Raw genomic sequence first — 15446 nt, 5'->3', positions numbered from 1 at the left:
ATGTTCCTTTCCATATCTTCAAAAGAATCACGACACATCCAAACTTCAATTATCAAAAATATACTTGCCTACTTGATATAATTCTATAAGATTTGATTCCAGTACTCCCAAACATAACTTGCTCTTTAAATGCCTTAGCAGCGAATGATGGTAAATATCACAGATGGTCATATAACTATGATTTTTTTCCACTAAAGTCATATAACTTTGTTTTCTCACACAAAAATCATATAATTATGATTTTTTTTTCACCAAAATCATATAACTATGTGTTCTCATACAAAAATCATAAAACTTTTACTAGCTCACACAAAAATCATAGTGATTGGAAAATATAATTTTTCAGTAGTATTTTCTTATTTTGTGATTTTTTATTTTCTTATAGGGATGAGCCAACCCGACCTTAAAAGATAGATGTATCATGTTTTGAAGGATTTATTATTACGTATATGAGTATTGGGTCTGGCTGGGTTAGGCCATTCCTATTTTAAGAGGAAAATATAAAATTAGTAGGCCGGCCGAAACTAATTGCATTTACTAGCTATATATATATATATATAAAATTAACCAGCTGGCTGAAACTAATTGTATTTTCTAGCCAATATATATAAATATTTTATCGGCTATTATTTTTGGGAACGGCTAAAAATATACTCATATTTCTCCTATTTTAATTGGATAATTATTTATTAGATTGAAAATAAAAAATAAAAAACGTAAAATAAGAAAATACTATCGGAAAATTTGTTTTTGACCACTATGATTTTTGTGTGAGTTAGTGAAAGTTTTATGATTTTTGTGTGAGAAAAAGTCATAATTATATGACCATTCGTGAAATTTAACCTGCAAATGATTATGATGGCTATTGTTGTTTGTGTCGCTATTGACAGTCTAAACTAGATACCGATTGTTGTTTAAAGGGAATTGGTTCTTTTCTCCTATCATCGAACAATTCTATTATGATCGATCATTTAACAAAACTTTTAGATACTAGTTAAACAATACTAGAAGAAATTTTGGGGATTATTTATTGTTGATGCATACCACGGACCAACAATTAATCCTGGTGCATGCATAATGTACAAATCTTTTTGGAATAAAAGTTATACGAAAATTTTATTTCTGTGAAACAAGAAATGAAAAGTTGGCTTTTGTCGTTGGGGACAGAAAGGCGTGAACTCAAAATTATCTGGGTTAGGATTAAAAATTTAGCAAGTTTGACGAATACGTTATCCAATATTATCTGATAGGAGCGAAGAAGAGCGATACAGAAAACATCAACGTGGACGTTCTCAATCAACGTATGGTTGATTAGTGAATAGTGACTACTTTATCTATGTTCTAGTTTTTTCCTAATAACCTGTGACTTCAAAAGTAGACATCAAATGTCGATATTGAGATATGATAGAGTCGAATTTTGTTACTCAACTATATATGTCTTTCTAATAGTAGTGAATCAGTGCCGACCATCAATAACTATCACATATTTAGGCCGAGTCACTACCGATGTTCTTTTGTCGCTTTTTGGGAGTTTAAAATGGGTGATTCATGTTGATGTTAGGTCAAAATGCTATACTTTTATAGGTCGTTTATTAGCTGGTTAGGAGAAAAGTTATTCATGTATTGGGAGCAATATAACTTATATAATGTTTGGTAGCCTTTAGTTATTTTGTACACAATTCACAATAACTAATACTATGTTTGGTTGTCATTTAAATAATACATGTATAAGTTATGAGCCAATCTTTGTATTATTTTTTGCAGGGTATGTTACGCCCCAAAACCGAGTTGCGCGACCGTCGCTCAACCGAGTGAACCCGACCGAGCAAGCATGTTAGATTTCATTCTACCCAAACTCATCCACGAATGGAGATAATACATATTTTCATTAATTAGACAAAAAGGTGTTCATGTCTACAATACCAATAGTTACTTCATTTTAAAGTCTCAATTTCACACATATTTTTCATAATCTGAAATGGAAATAGTAATTCAAACACAACACAACGAGTTTGACTTCCCCAGCACCAATATACAACCCACACTATGTCTACGGAGCCTCTATAGATAAAGAAGAGTGCAATGATAATGCCGGCAACAAGGCCCCGGCTATACCTCAAACATAATACACAAAGTACAAAAGATTCATGACCCCGGGATGAAGTAGGGCTCACCAAGTCAGTTAGGAAGAAGGTGTACTGCTATCACTGATCAATATCTCCTGCTGTGGAACCACCTGCATCCATTTAAAGATGCAACGCCCCATGTAAAAGGGACGTTAGTACCGTCGAATAGTACTAGTATGAAAATCAAACACCAATTTAAGAATTTAGAAATACAATATGAATATGATGAATTAGGGCGGCAATAGAATAATATAGATAACCTTTTAAACCAGAGCAAGCTTATTAAGAGCTATCAATAACATCTATAGGATTTAAGATGAGATCTTCTGTAACCATCTTCACACAAAGCGGCCCCGCCGCCTCACCCAATGTATGCAGGTAGAGGTGTAAGTACAATGCCACAACTCTATTCAAGCGGCCCCGCCGCCTCACCCCAATGTATGTGGATGGATGTATAACCACAGTACCAAGAACCTACTCAAAGCGGCTATGCCGCCTCACCCCAATGTATGCGGGGGGAAATGCATCAACAATGTATGCGGGTGGAAATGCATCAACAATACCAATACCAATACAAAGCAGCTATGCCGCCTCACCCCAATATATATATATATGGGTGGTGGTGCCACAACAATACCAAAACTATACACAAAGCGGTCGTACCGTCTCACCCCAATGTATGCGGGTGGAGGTGCAGTCCCACAATACCATAATCCCTACACAAAGCGGTCATGCCGCCTCACCCCAATATATGCGGGTGGAGGTGTATCACAATCACAATCTCTACACAACTTAGCATTATAACTTTCACATAAATCACGACTTGAAATTATAACATATGGATACACAATCCATAGTTTGGAACACATCCTCAATTTATAATGCAATATGATGAGAGCATTTGAAACACTAATTGAACATATATCTTTAACACAAAACTTATCGGAATACTCGATTTGAAATCAATATCTTGGAACTTACAAGGATAATGAGAATTCCAATTCTTAAAGAAGGGTTTAGCCAATATACCTCACTTGAGCTTCCTTACACTCTAAATATTCCAGAATTCTTATAAACTTCAATCTATTTTAGAAATATAACAAATTGAACCAAAATTAGGAAGATGATCATAGTTCTAGCTCATTTGATCATTTTATCAAACACTAGGTGTGCATTAGCTTTCAAGTTTCTTTTTATGGAGGATTCCATCATCCCACAACCTAATCTTTACCATGCTTAGTTCAACAATCTTCTTACACCCCTTGATATCACATGCATGTAAAATAAACAACTCTCTTGCACAAAAATTATCTTGCTAATTATCTATTTCTAGACAAAATTCAAAATTGAGGGTTAGGGTGTAGAATCTTACCTGTAGGATGAAGACCTGGTGAGTTTCCCTTCTTAATCTTCCAAAACTTGGGCAAGAATTGAAAAACAAGTATTGAAGAACACCTTCTCACTCTAAAATATCATATTATAGCTCAAAAATAGCCCAGAGAGTGTATTTAACGAAGTAGGGTCGGGTTTTAAAAACCCAAAAATGAGCTTCGAAACAAGGTCTGCGATCGCATAATCGATATGTGGACCGCATATCGGTTGCATAATCGAAATCCAACACGGGCAAACATCTGTTTGTGTCTGCGGTCACTATACGATCGCATAGTCGACCGCATAATTGTTTCCAGACTGACCCTTTCCTGCCTCACTTCTGCGACCATTATGCGTCCCGCAGAGTGATTATGAGGTTGCATAATGGACCGCAGAAATACGTTTTTCTGCCAAAAATTTTCCTTTACTTTCCGGTGCATTGTTCAACCCAAAAAGTCCGAGCCGCAGTACTCAACACGTAAAACCAATTCGGCACCACGAAACATTATTTTCTTTTGTAAAAATTTTACGGGGCCTTACATTCTCTCCCACTTAGGATCATTCGTCCTCGAATGAGGGTAAAAATATCTTATTCGCATATTTTCCAACTCAGTTTTCATACCACACACCAGAAGCCCCAAATTTGACTAACTCCCTAAATTTTCAAAAATTTCGCCAGAGTTTCTCCTGTAACAAGATCTGCGATCGCATAATCGATATGCGGACCACATATCGGTCGCATAATCGGTGTCCAACACAGGCAAACATCTATTTGTGTCTGTGGTCACTATGCGGCCCGCATAACTGTTCTACAGTCGCATAATACACCGCAGAACAATTATGCGTTCGCATAGTCAACCGTATAATTGCTTCCAGACTCACCCTCTCCTGCCTCACTTCTGTGGCCATTATGCGACCCGCAGAGTGATTCTGCGGTCGCATAACAGACCGCAGAAACGCATTTTTCTGCCAAAAATTTTCCTTTACTTTTGGGTACATTGTTCAACCCAAAATGTCCGAGCCGCGGTACTCAACACGTAAAACCAATTCGGCACTACAAAACATTATTTTATTTTATAAAATTTTTACGGGGCCATACATTCTCCCCCACTTAGGATCATTCGTTCTCGAATGAGGGTAAAAATCTCTTATTCGCATCTTTTGCAACTCAATTTCCATACCACACACCATAAGCCTCAAATTTGACTAACTTCCTAAATTTCCTAAATTTTCGCCAGGGTTTCCCTTGTAATAAGGTCTGCGATCGCTTATGCAATCGTATAATCGATATGCGGATCGCATATCGATCGCATAATCGGTGTCCAACACGGGCAAACATCTATTTGTGTCTGCGGTCACTATGCGGTCGCATAGTCGACCGCATAATTGCTTCCAGACTAACCCTCTCCTGCCTCACTTCTGCGGCCATTATGTGGCCCGCAGAGTGATTCTGCGGTCGCATAATGGACCACAGAAACGCATTTTTCTGCCAAAATTGTTTCTTTACTTTTCGGTGCATTGTTCAACCCAAAAAGTCCGAGCCGCGATACTCAACACGTAAAACCAATTCGGCACCACGAAACATTATTTTATTTTGCAAAAATTTTACGAGGCCTTACATTCTCCCCCACTTAGGATCATTCGTCCTCGAATGAAGGTAAAAATCTCATATTCGCATCTTTTGCAACTCAGTTTCCATACCACACACCAGAAGTCCCAAATTTGACTAATTCCCTAAATTTTCAAAAATTTCGCTAGAGTTTCCCTTGTAACAAGGTCTGTGATCGCATATGCGATCGCATAATCGATATGCGGACCGCATATCGGTCGCATAATCGGTGTCCAACATGGGTAAACATCTGTTTGTGTCTGCGATCACTATGCGGCCCGCATAACTGTTCTGCGGTCGCATAATGCACCGCAGAACAGTTATGTGTTCGCATAGTCAACCGCATAATTGCTTCCAGACTGACCCCCTCCTGCCTCACTTCTGCGACCATTATGCGGCCCGCAGAGTGATTATGCGGTCGCATAATGGACCGCAGAAATGCGTTTTTATGCCAAAAATTTTCCTTTACTTTCCGGTGCATTGTTCAACCCAAAAAGTCCGAGCCGCGGTACTCAACACGTAAAACCAATTCGGTACCACGAAATATTATTTTCTTTTGCAAAAATTTTATGGGGCCTTACATTCTCCCCCACTTAGGACCATTCGTCCTCAAATGAGGGTAAAAATCTCTTATTCGCATATTTTACGACTCAGTTTCCATACCACACACCAGAAGCCCCAAATTTGACTAACTCCCTAAATTTCCAAAATATTCGCTAGAGTTTCTCCTGTAACAAGGTCTGCAATCGCATAATCGATATGCGGACCACATATCGGTTGCATAATCGGTGTCTAATACGGGCAAACATCTATTTGTGTATGTGATCACTATGCGGCCCGCCGGATTTGGACTCAAGAACTTCAAACCTAACCTATAAATACTCCCTAAACATGTCTAAGACTTGGGGAAGACGTTTTTAGAGCAAATTCGACCTAAAGAAGACGTTTTTGAAGAAATGATTCGACTTAAGGAGGTAAGAACACGCTAGGAGTAAGGCGAAGAATTCTTCTATGAGTTTTTCACTTCCTTCTTCCTATTTCTATTATTGGTTATGAATTCTAGTATTGTACTTTTGCATACTATTATGAATAGCTAATTTGTTATCTAGGTTTGATCCAACCTTTTGTAGGATGAATTCTTATTACGTTTTTATATAATTGAGTAGTTGAATTTCTCTAGTTGTTCAACTACGTGTTTATTGTTGTTGATTGAATGATCATCAATTGACTGTGCCTATTTAGTGTGTATATTTCTCGAGAGAGAGTACATATTTAGGTAGTCGTTGAACAACATCACTCATAACGTATGTGAGAGATCAATACGGAGGGTTTAAATGCGGGATTAGAGATAACGAAACCTTGGTGCGATCGTAGTGAGCGATGAGTTAGTGTCAGCTAGCGTAGTTCGAAAGAATATGTCTAGTAAATTGTGGTATGGTTGCTCGAGAGAGAATTACGACACCCGAAGTACTCACGATCGGTAGAGAATACTTAGGCAAAATTATAGAAGACGTAGCGGAAATGATTCCGACAATTGGGGAAATCATAACTCTAGACCTCCTTAATATTTTCTCCAACCCCTAGTATCTCTAGTTGTTAATTCACTACTTTAATTTGTTAGTTAATTAGTTTAACATAAGAATCTTTATATTTATAACTTGTTCGAACTTGTCTTCTTAGTGATACTTAACAATTATAGCGAAGCCTTAGTTCTCTGTGGGATTCGACTCCGGATTTTTAGACCGGATTATATTTGCAGCGACCGCTTATCCTTTTTAGGACTAGAGTTGGGCGTGATCACATGTATTCATTCTCCATCCAATCCTCCGCAGATCAGTAAAAATGGGTAGAAATTGATATAGAATTTGGAAAAGAATAATTTGGAGAACACGTCGTAAAAATATACGTATCAGGAATAAGAAACGGGTCTATATTAGGAAGGAAAGTTGAAAATTGCATGGCTAGATTATAAAGAAGATTTAGGCCTAACCTCAGTCATTGACTTGGCGAAAAAAATCCATTTCCGCCGAACTCTGTTAGACTTGGAGGGTGAGGGAGAGAGCTAAGCATTTGAAGAACATGGCCTGAAAACAAGTGGGTCACGCGGGAAATGCCGCCAAAGACACCCCATTCCCCGAACTAAGTTGACCGTATAGTATTTATTACTCTCTTTGATTTATTTAATGTGAATATATTGTGAATAAACACAAAATTTTAAGAAAAAAAATTATGTTATTTACAATCAGATAAGAAGTTTAAGTCTGAATTGTTAGTAATTATTATCAATATAGAAAGTATTATATATATTTTTTACCTTATTGGAGTATTTATTTCTATTTTTATTTCATTTTCACCTTTTAGCATTATAAGGGCTAAAATGCAATTATCACTTTGATTTAAACAGTTAAGGGATAAAAGTAATATTAGTCAAATTGGGAAGAAATTAAAAAATAATAATCATGATTAATGGCATAAATCGCATATCATACGATGAGATTGCTCAATACCTAGAAGTCTAAAATACAAAGTGGCTTTGTGGTCAACCATGCTACGTGTCAAATTTTTTCAAAAAGAAAAAAATTCAATTTTATTCACATACTATTTGAAACTGTTCAATTTTGTTACCCATTATGCTTTTGGTTCATATCCTCATTGTTACCAAATTATCTTATTATATTCTTTGCCATTAATAAAGTACTAGCTTACATGTTCAAAATACTTCTTAAAAAAGTTACCGTCAGATTGGAGTTCAATTAAGAACTAAGTATAAAACTAATTTTATTTCTAACAACAGAATAATATTAGATAAAAAAATTAATAATAAAATAAACAGTCCAACTAAATTTAAACCTTTTCCTTAAAAGAAAAGCGTCCCAAATGGTGGGCGGTGGTCACCCGCCTTGGAAAAAAGAAAAGGAGGCGCTAAATTCTGCAATATGTAATGTAATGTCAAGTGTCAAATAGTGGTGCGGCGTGCTGTTTCATAATCCCCATTCCAAATTGGTGCCTTTTCCACTCCTTAAAGCGTCACTTTACTCTAAATATCATCAGCCTTTGCCTAGGTTCCAGGGACATTGGAGACTTATTCTATTTTTAACCCTTTCTTCATTCTGTTCTTATCTTCTTCAGCCTCACTATTCTTCTCCTTTTGCTTATTAACCAAATTCTTCTTCTGAGACCATCTTCATAGACATGGATGACGAGTATGCCAAGCTTATTCGGAGGATGAATCCTCCCAGGTACTTCCTTCTCTGTTTCGACCTAGGGTCTCCATTTTTTTCCTTTGACTCAGTGTCCGACCCAGATCATCTATTCACTTACCAGCCCAGCACAGCCGCTATTTTTCTTTCGGGATAGCCGAAAGTAAAATTTGATTACTATCTGAGCTTTTCTTCTGTTGTTAGGAGTGACTTGTTTTGATTATTTTCCTTGGTCTTCTTCTTGTCAAGTTTTTCCTTCCCCTCCCCTGTCCAAGAATTGCTTTTCCACTCGAGAACTGATCGAGTGGTTTATTTAATTAGGGTTTATGACGGAAAATCCCTTTTTTTTTTCTCCTTAACCTTTGTTTTTCTTGTTACAGAGTGGTAATTGACAACGACTCTTGCGAGGATGCAACCATTATACAGGCATGCCCTAAAAAACCATCTTTTCTGTTTCTCTCTGTCAGTCTAGGCATCCAATCAGCTAGTAAAAGATTTCACTTTGGTGCTTAAAATATTTATGTTATGCTCAAATTTGGGCAGGTTGACAGTGTCAACAAGCATGGGATTCTTCTTCAAGTTGTACAGGTTCTGACAGATTTGAACCTTGTTATCACTAAAGCATACATTTCCTCTGATGGGGGATGGTTTATGGATGGTAAGCTCTGCTTATTTACTTGAAGATCAAGGAATTCCATTCGGAAATTGACTTTCCACTAACTATTCTCTATATATTATTTCTTCAGTTTTTAATGTGACTGATCGAGATGGAAATAAAGTTAGAGATGAAGAAATTATCAACTATATTCAAAAGGTATTCATATTAAGGGCCTCTTATTCCTTGGACAAGCTTCATCGCAGTATTGTACTATGGTTTATCAGCAAAGCTAGCTTGATCCTTTAGGTCATTTGTTTGATGGCTTAGTTATATAATGAAATGCATGGATTGTTATGTGGAGAATAAATAACACAGGATTGTTAGACCGTAGACGGAGAATAAATTACGCATGAACTATTATACGGTGAATAAATTATATGGGGTTTGTTATTTCTGGATATATCAATTATAAGGGTATTTCTGTTTTCTATGTTCTTACCACGCATTGCTAATACATGTATTACTTATTCCACCTTCTATTCCATATAAAATAATACATAGATCCCATAAAACTTGTACCCCTATTAGTCATACAACGTTTGGCTACCGGTGTTAGACTCTGCATAACTGTATTAACTAAAAAAAAAAATGTAATGCATGATTTTATAATTCAACCAAATGTTGTATAAATTTATATGAATTTTTATACCATGATTGTTTTTGTTTATACCTGTAAGCAAACGTGCCCTTAAAGTTTGTCTTTTGGCCCAAAAAATATTAAAAATAAATAGGCTGTAAACAACAAGAATCGTAAATGCAAATGATTATGTTGATTTCTTTTGTTTCCTCACTTTACTTGAAGTTGCGCGTGCACCCTAAATTCTTCCAATTTTCTTTTACACAGACTCTTGAAAATGATGAAGTTCTGCTACCCTCTTTGAGGGGAACTGTCGGCTTGATGCCTTCTGAAGAGCACACGTCCATCGAACTAAGTGGGACTGATAGACCTGGTTTATTGTCTGAAGTGTGCGCAGTTCTTGCTGACCTTAGCTGTAATGTGGTGAATGCTGCAATCTGGACACATAATGCTAGGGCTGCAGCTGTGGTTCATGTAGTCGATAACATTACAGGTTGTGCAATTGAAGACCCAAAACGTCTTGCTACAATCAAGAAGCTACTTCACAACGTTCTCAAGTGTAACAATGATTTGAAGACTGCAAAGATGACACTATCACCTCCGGGATTTACGCACCGGGAGAGAAGATTACACCAGATAATGTTTGCTGATAGGGACTATGTAAAGGTTAGAAGAACAGAGCAAGGCAAAGTTGAGGATTTGAAGTCCGGCCCTTGTATAAATGTTTATGATTGTAGCGAAAAGGATTACACTGTGATCACTATGAGGTCAAGGGATCGACCTAAGCTGTTGTTTGATATAGTCTGCACTTTAACTGACATGCAGTATGTGGTCTTTCATGGAGTTGTTCACACAGGGAAGAAGGAAGCTTATCAGGTAATGTTAGTTTCTATCTGGACAGTAATTGATGGTCTTTCTAGCGGTACTGATTCAAAAAAAGCATAGTTACAGTTGAAGTAGCAGATTAGTTTTGGTTTTATATGTGTTAATGGGATGGCATTTTAGCTTTAAGTCAATTCTTATATCTCTGTTGCTCTGAAAATTTGTGTCCAATGTCAACCTTAATTTGGCCTGCTGCAGGAATTCTACATTCGACATGTTGACGGGCTTCCAATAAGCTCGGAGGCTGAGCGAGAACGTGTGATACAGTGCCTTGAAGCAGCTATTGAGAGAAGAGCCTCTGTGGTAAAGCAACTGATTCTGAGACAAGAAGATTTTAAGTTTGTAAAGCTTTCTCTAGCACGAGCCCACTAATATGTGCTAGCTTTCTGCAGGGTCTGGAGCTAGAATTGTGTGCAGAAGATCGGTTAGGACTACTATCAGATATCACTAGGATATTCAGGGAGAATAGTTTGTGCGTTAAAAGAGCTGAAATCTCAACAGAAGGTGGGAAGGCAAAGGATATCTTTTATGTCACAGATGTGACCGGGAATCCAGTTGACCAAAAGACAGTCGACTCAATTTGTGAGCAAGTTGGACAAAATATGCTGCATGTTAAGTGGAATCCTTGTCATTCAACAAAGCTACCTGAAGAAGGAACAATCAGCTACCTCTTGGGGAATCTCTTCAAAGTTAGCACCCTCCAAAATCTGAAGCTGATGAAATACTACACTTAAGTGGCTGCCCGTAGAAGAATGGAAAAAACTTTGTAGATATGTCAGAATGGAGATGTCGGATAACAAATAGGAAGTGTAAATAGATATCCTACCCATTGGTGAAGACATGTTAGTTTTATGTAAATAGTGACCATTAAACAGACCATGTAGATAGTGATGTAGTACCAAGAATACTGATACAGATAGCAGATATAGCCAAGGGGTCTCTGTATATACATGGGTATTGTATAGGTGCATATATACATACTATATACTTTGTACAGTATTCACTCTGAGAAGGAAAGAGAACCAAACTATAAAGCAGAAAATGATAACTTGTACAGATACTTGTACTGTGGAGAAAATAAAATATACGTGTAAGAGCTTAGTGTGGTATTTTGGCAATGGGTTTAGATCAAATGAAAATTTGCCTTGGCTAAAAGCCATTTGGTTTCCTCAGTCATTCCTTTTCCTGACGTTTCTTTTGTCCTATAGTCTGCTGTGCTAATGCAGTAATACTTTATTTATTCTTTTCTACAAGTATCATTGTGCTCCTTATAATTTTTTACCAATGTTTTCAACTAACGCTTGGGAGCTGTTATGGCTTATTGGCTTCCCCTGTCGTACTCACGAGCGTGAACTTAGCCGCAACAAGATTACTCTTCTGCGTCTGTTATTGGCTTTACTTTGTAGCAGCATGCAAAAGATTATATTGTAGTATTAATGACGTAATGATTATTTAGCTATTTTACAGTTTCTGCGATATCAGCCTTTGGTCTTTAAAAAGGAAAAAGCTTTCCTTCATTTAATTGAAAAGTTCAAAATAAAAACACAATTAATAATATAGTCTAGTAGTAGCTAACAAATATAAATACTGAAATACTCTGATCCTAAAACAGAAGGGTCAAGCGTTTGGGCACACAGAAAACAGACCGTATAAAATGATGAAACGATCAGTGGGGGAGTTGGCAAGTGTAATAAGCCGGGCTCTCATCCACGGATCAAAGCAAAGCAGCCCAAGCCAAACATGGACTTCAGCATTGGAGCAAACGTTGTACAGCCTCGGATGTCGGAAATCTCTCAGTCCGACACTCGTCGCCCGAGTCATCGACCCTTTCCTTGTCCACCACCATTCCCTTGCTCTTGGTTTCTTCAACTGGGCTTCTCAGCAACCTGGATTCTCCCACGACTCCTCTACTTACCATTCCATTCTCAAGTCTCTTTGCATTTCCCGTCAATTCAATACCCTTGATAAGCTCTTTAAGCAGGTAAAAGCCCAGAAAATCCGCCTTCATCCTTCGCTTTATCGTTCTGTCATTGCTTCTCAGATCATTGGTAAGAAATCCCACTTAGCATTTTCCATTTTCAGTGAGGTTCCTTCTTTGGCATCAGAGATTGGATCCCAAACTTGTAATTCACTTCTTGCTGCTCTGTCATCGGAAGGGAACTATAAATGTGCTTTCCAGGTGTTCGATGAAATGAATCGCAGAGGTGTTCGATTGAATACTCTTGGCTTTGGTGTGTTTTTGTGGAGGTTCTGTAGATTTAATGGGTTGGAAAAGAGTTTGAGTTTGTTAGATGAGGTCAGGAAGATTGACTTTTCTGGGATTAATGGATCCGTTGTTGCTGTTTTAGTCGTCCATGGGTTGTGCTCGCGGTCTAGGATAGCAGAAGCTGTTTCTGCTTTTGATGAATTGAGGATAAGGGAATGTAAATCTGATTTTATTGCTTATAGCGTTGTTGCTGAAGCGTTGGGGAATATGCGAAACGTAGTTGACAAAGAGTTGGTTTTGAAGAAGAAGAGAAAACTAGGAGTGGCTCCGAGGAATAACGATTATAAAGTGTTCATCTTTGATTTGTTTTCAGAGAGGCTGATTTCCGAAGCTAAAGAGTTGGGCAAAGTAATTGCATCTGGGAACTTTCCAATGGATGATGATCTGCTCAATGCTTTGATAGGATCGGTATCAGCTATTGATCCTGGACTCGCCATCTTCTTTTTTAACTTCATGCTGGGTAGAGAAACGGAGCCTAATCTTGTTACTGTGACGAGTTTAAGTGCAAACCTTTGTAAGCATGGAAAGATTGATGAATTGCTAGAAGTATTTCAAAAGTTGTCCGCTATAAACTATTTTACTGATACACAGAGCTATAATATTATGGTTTCATTTTTGTGCAAGGCTGGTAAAGTTAGAGAAGCTTACGAGGTTCTTCGTGACATGAGAAGGAAAGGTGCAGTTCCTGATATACAATCTTACAATCTCCTGCTAGAAGCTTGCTGTCGAGAAGATCTACTACGACCAGCTAAACGGTTGTGGGATGAGATGTTCACAAATGGGTGCCCTGGTAATTTAGAGACGTACAATATTCTTATTCAGAAGTGTTCAGAAGAAGGTGAAATTGAAGATGCTTGTAGGCTTTTCAATGACATGACAGAGAAAGGAGTAGTACCTGAGGCTATTACATACAATTCAGTCCTTAAAGGGCTTTGTCAAGCAAATCTCAAAATGGCTCTTGAAGTCTTCAACAAATGTGCTATGCAGGATCCAACCGTTGCACGTTCCATCTTGTGTACATTCATCCTCAGCCTCTGCAAGGAAGGTATGACTCGGCATCTTTTATAAAGATTTAAGTTATTGACACTGTCAGGTCGAGAATTAGGGTAGAAGGTTAGTAGGTAATCGAGAGTTTCCCCTTTCCTTACTACTAGTATTAGTAGCACTTTTGTATTTTTATATTCTTAAGCTTTATTTACACCCTGTTGTTTCGTTCGCTTCAACTATATTATTTTCCTGTTGTTACTGTTTGGTGCTACTTTTTTCTTATCTTTTCTTCTTCTTCTTCTTCTTCTTTCTTTTTCTTTCTTCTTTCTTTTCTTCTTTTCTTCTTTTCTCTTTTTCACCTTTTCTTGGACCGAGGGTCTATCGGAAACAAGTTCTTTACCTTTACCAGTAGGGGTAAGATCTGCGTACACACTAACTTATTATTTTTTCAGGTTACTAAACTGGTCCCATTTTTATGGACGGTTACCATAGTTATTAGTGTATTGAAGTTAAACTCGTGTGATAATGGCAACCCTTATGATTATATATTAACTGGAAAAGTAGTTTTAATACACATATATACCAAGAAAACAAGATGAATCTGTTCTAATTCAAGTGTTATCCTATAATTGCAGGTTATTTGCTTCCTGCAATGGAGTTACTTCGTGGCCAAAGCACTGATGTTGCATTTTTAGACTCCCATCTGATTTTTCTTAAATTTTTAGCCGATGCTGGAGAAATAAGTTTGGCTGTTGAACATTTGAAGTGGATTCAAGGCAAATCTCCTTCGACGTATCAGGCATTGAGCAATGAAATATTGGCATCAATCTCATCTACTTCAAAACCAGATCCAATTTTCAAGTTATTTCAAGTGATGCAAGAAAACCGTCTCAATTCTACTAATGACTTGGGGAAAGAAATGGCTTACAGATGACATACCACATGTTTGTACATTCAGAATGCTCTATACATTGGTCTTCACCATATAATTAATGGACGAGGCAGCGGACACATCAATATACACATGAGAATACAGAACCGAGAACAAAGTAATAGTGTAATACATAGAGAATCTTTTCTTTTTTTTGGGTAATAACAAGGTCAATTTAAAAGGCTTTCCTTTCTTATTTTTGCTCTCTTTTGCGGAACATAATAATTTTTGAATTGCTCGTAAGTTAGCTAACTGCTTTCCTATCACGTATGAGGGACCATTTGTGATTTGCTCAACATCAATTCTAGTCCTCTATAACCACTAACTAAAGAGTTTCGACCATTTATAAATCTTTCAGAATATTTATGGTAACGCTTTAATGAGTTATTTTATGTTCTACCACTTTTAATCATGAGTTAATACCCTAAAACCTCCTTAAACTATTACATTTTTGTCGGTTTCCTACTTAAACTATTTGGTATCTCCCAAAACCCCCCGAATTATATTGCCGCTCGTATTAAAAACCCCTTGTCGCTGACCTGGCATAACATGAGTAGATACTCGCTTGGGAGCGCGTGGTAGCTGAAAAAAACCATCAAAACGGTTCACCTAATAGAAAATTATTGAATCAATACCCTCCCCCCCCCCCCAAATTATCACGTTTTTGTCAATTTCATGCTTAAACTATCCGGTGTCTCCAAAAACCCCTTAAACTATATTCTCCTTTATATTAAAACACCGTCGCTATATTTCTGATAGTTTGTGTGTTACACGCTCCAAATTTTCAAAAACATTTGCCATGTGGCAATCCACATGCATGTGGGGTTAATTAGCTTAAT

The 15446-nt window shown here is 37.3% G+C and overlaps 2 protein-coding genes across 2 annotated transcripts; both read left to right on the top strand.

Annotated features, from left to right (window-relative positions):
* The first annotated feature begins 8057 nt into the window (after positions 1-8057).
* LOC107807774 (ACT domain-containing protein ACR6) lies at positions 8058-11578 on the top strand. The gene is made up of 7 exons (XM_016632212.2): positions 8058-8345; positions 8687-8732; positions 8850-8964; positions 9053-9120; positions 9809-10417; positions 10622-10726; positions 10816-11578. The coding sequence occupies exons 1-7, from the start codon at positions 8299-8301 to the stop codon at positions 11155-11157; spliced, it is 1332 nt and encodes a 443-aa protein (XP_016487698.1). The 5' UTR covers positions 8058-8298; the 3' UTR covers positions 11158-11578.
* Positions 11579-11975: 397 nt separating this feature from the next.
* Positions 11976-14892, top strand: LOC107807773 (pentatricopeptide repeat-containing protein At5g14080-like). Its single transcript, XM_016632211.2, has 2 exons — positions 11976-13734; positions 14312-14892. Exons 1-2 carry the CDS (start codon positions 12078-12080, stop codon positions 14608-14610), a joined length of 1956 nt encoding a protein of 651 aa, XP_016487697.1. The 5' UTR covers positions 11976-12077; the 3' UTR covers positions 14611-14892.
* The last annotated feature ends 554 nt before the right edge of the window (positions 14893-15446 follow it).

This window comes from Nicotiana tabacum, chromosome 17 (genome assembly GCF_000715075.1).
Source record: "Nicotiana tabacum cultivar K326 chromosome 17, ASM71507v2, whole genome shotgun sequence".
Classification (NCBI taxonomy): Eukaryota; Viridiplantae; Streptophyta; class Magnoliopsida; order Solanales; family Solanaceae; genus Nicotiana; species Nicotiana tabacum.
The sequence above is the reverse complement of the archived record's forward strand: the minus strand, read 5'-3'. Positions and strand labels throughout refer to the sequence as shown.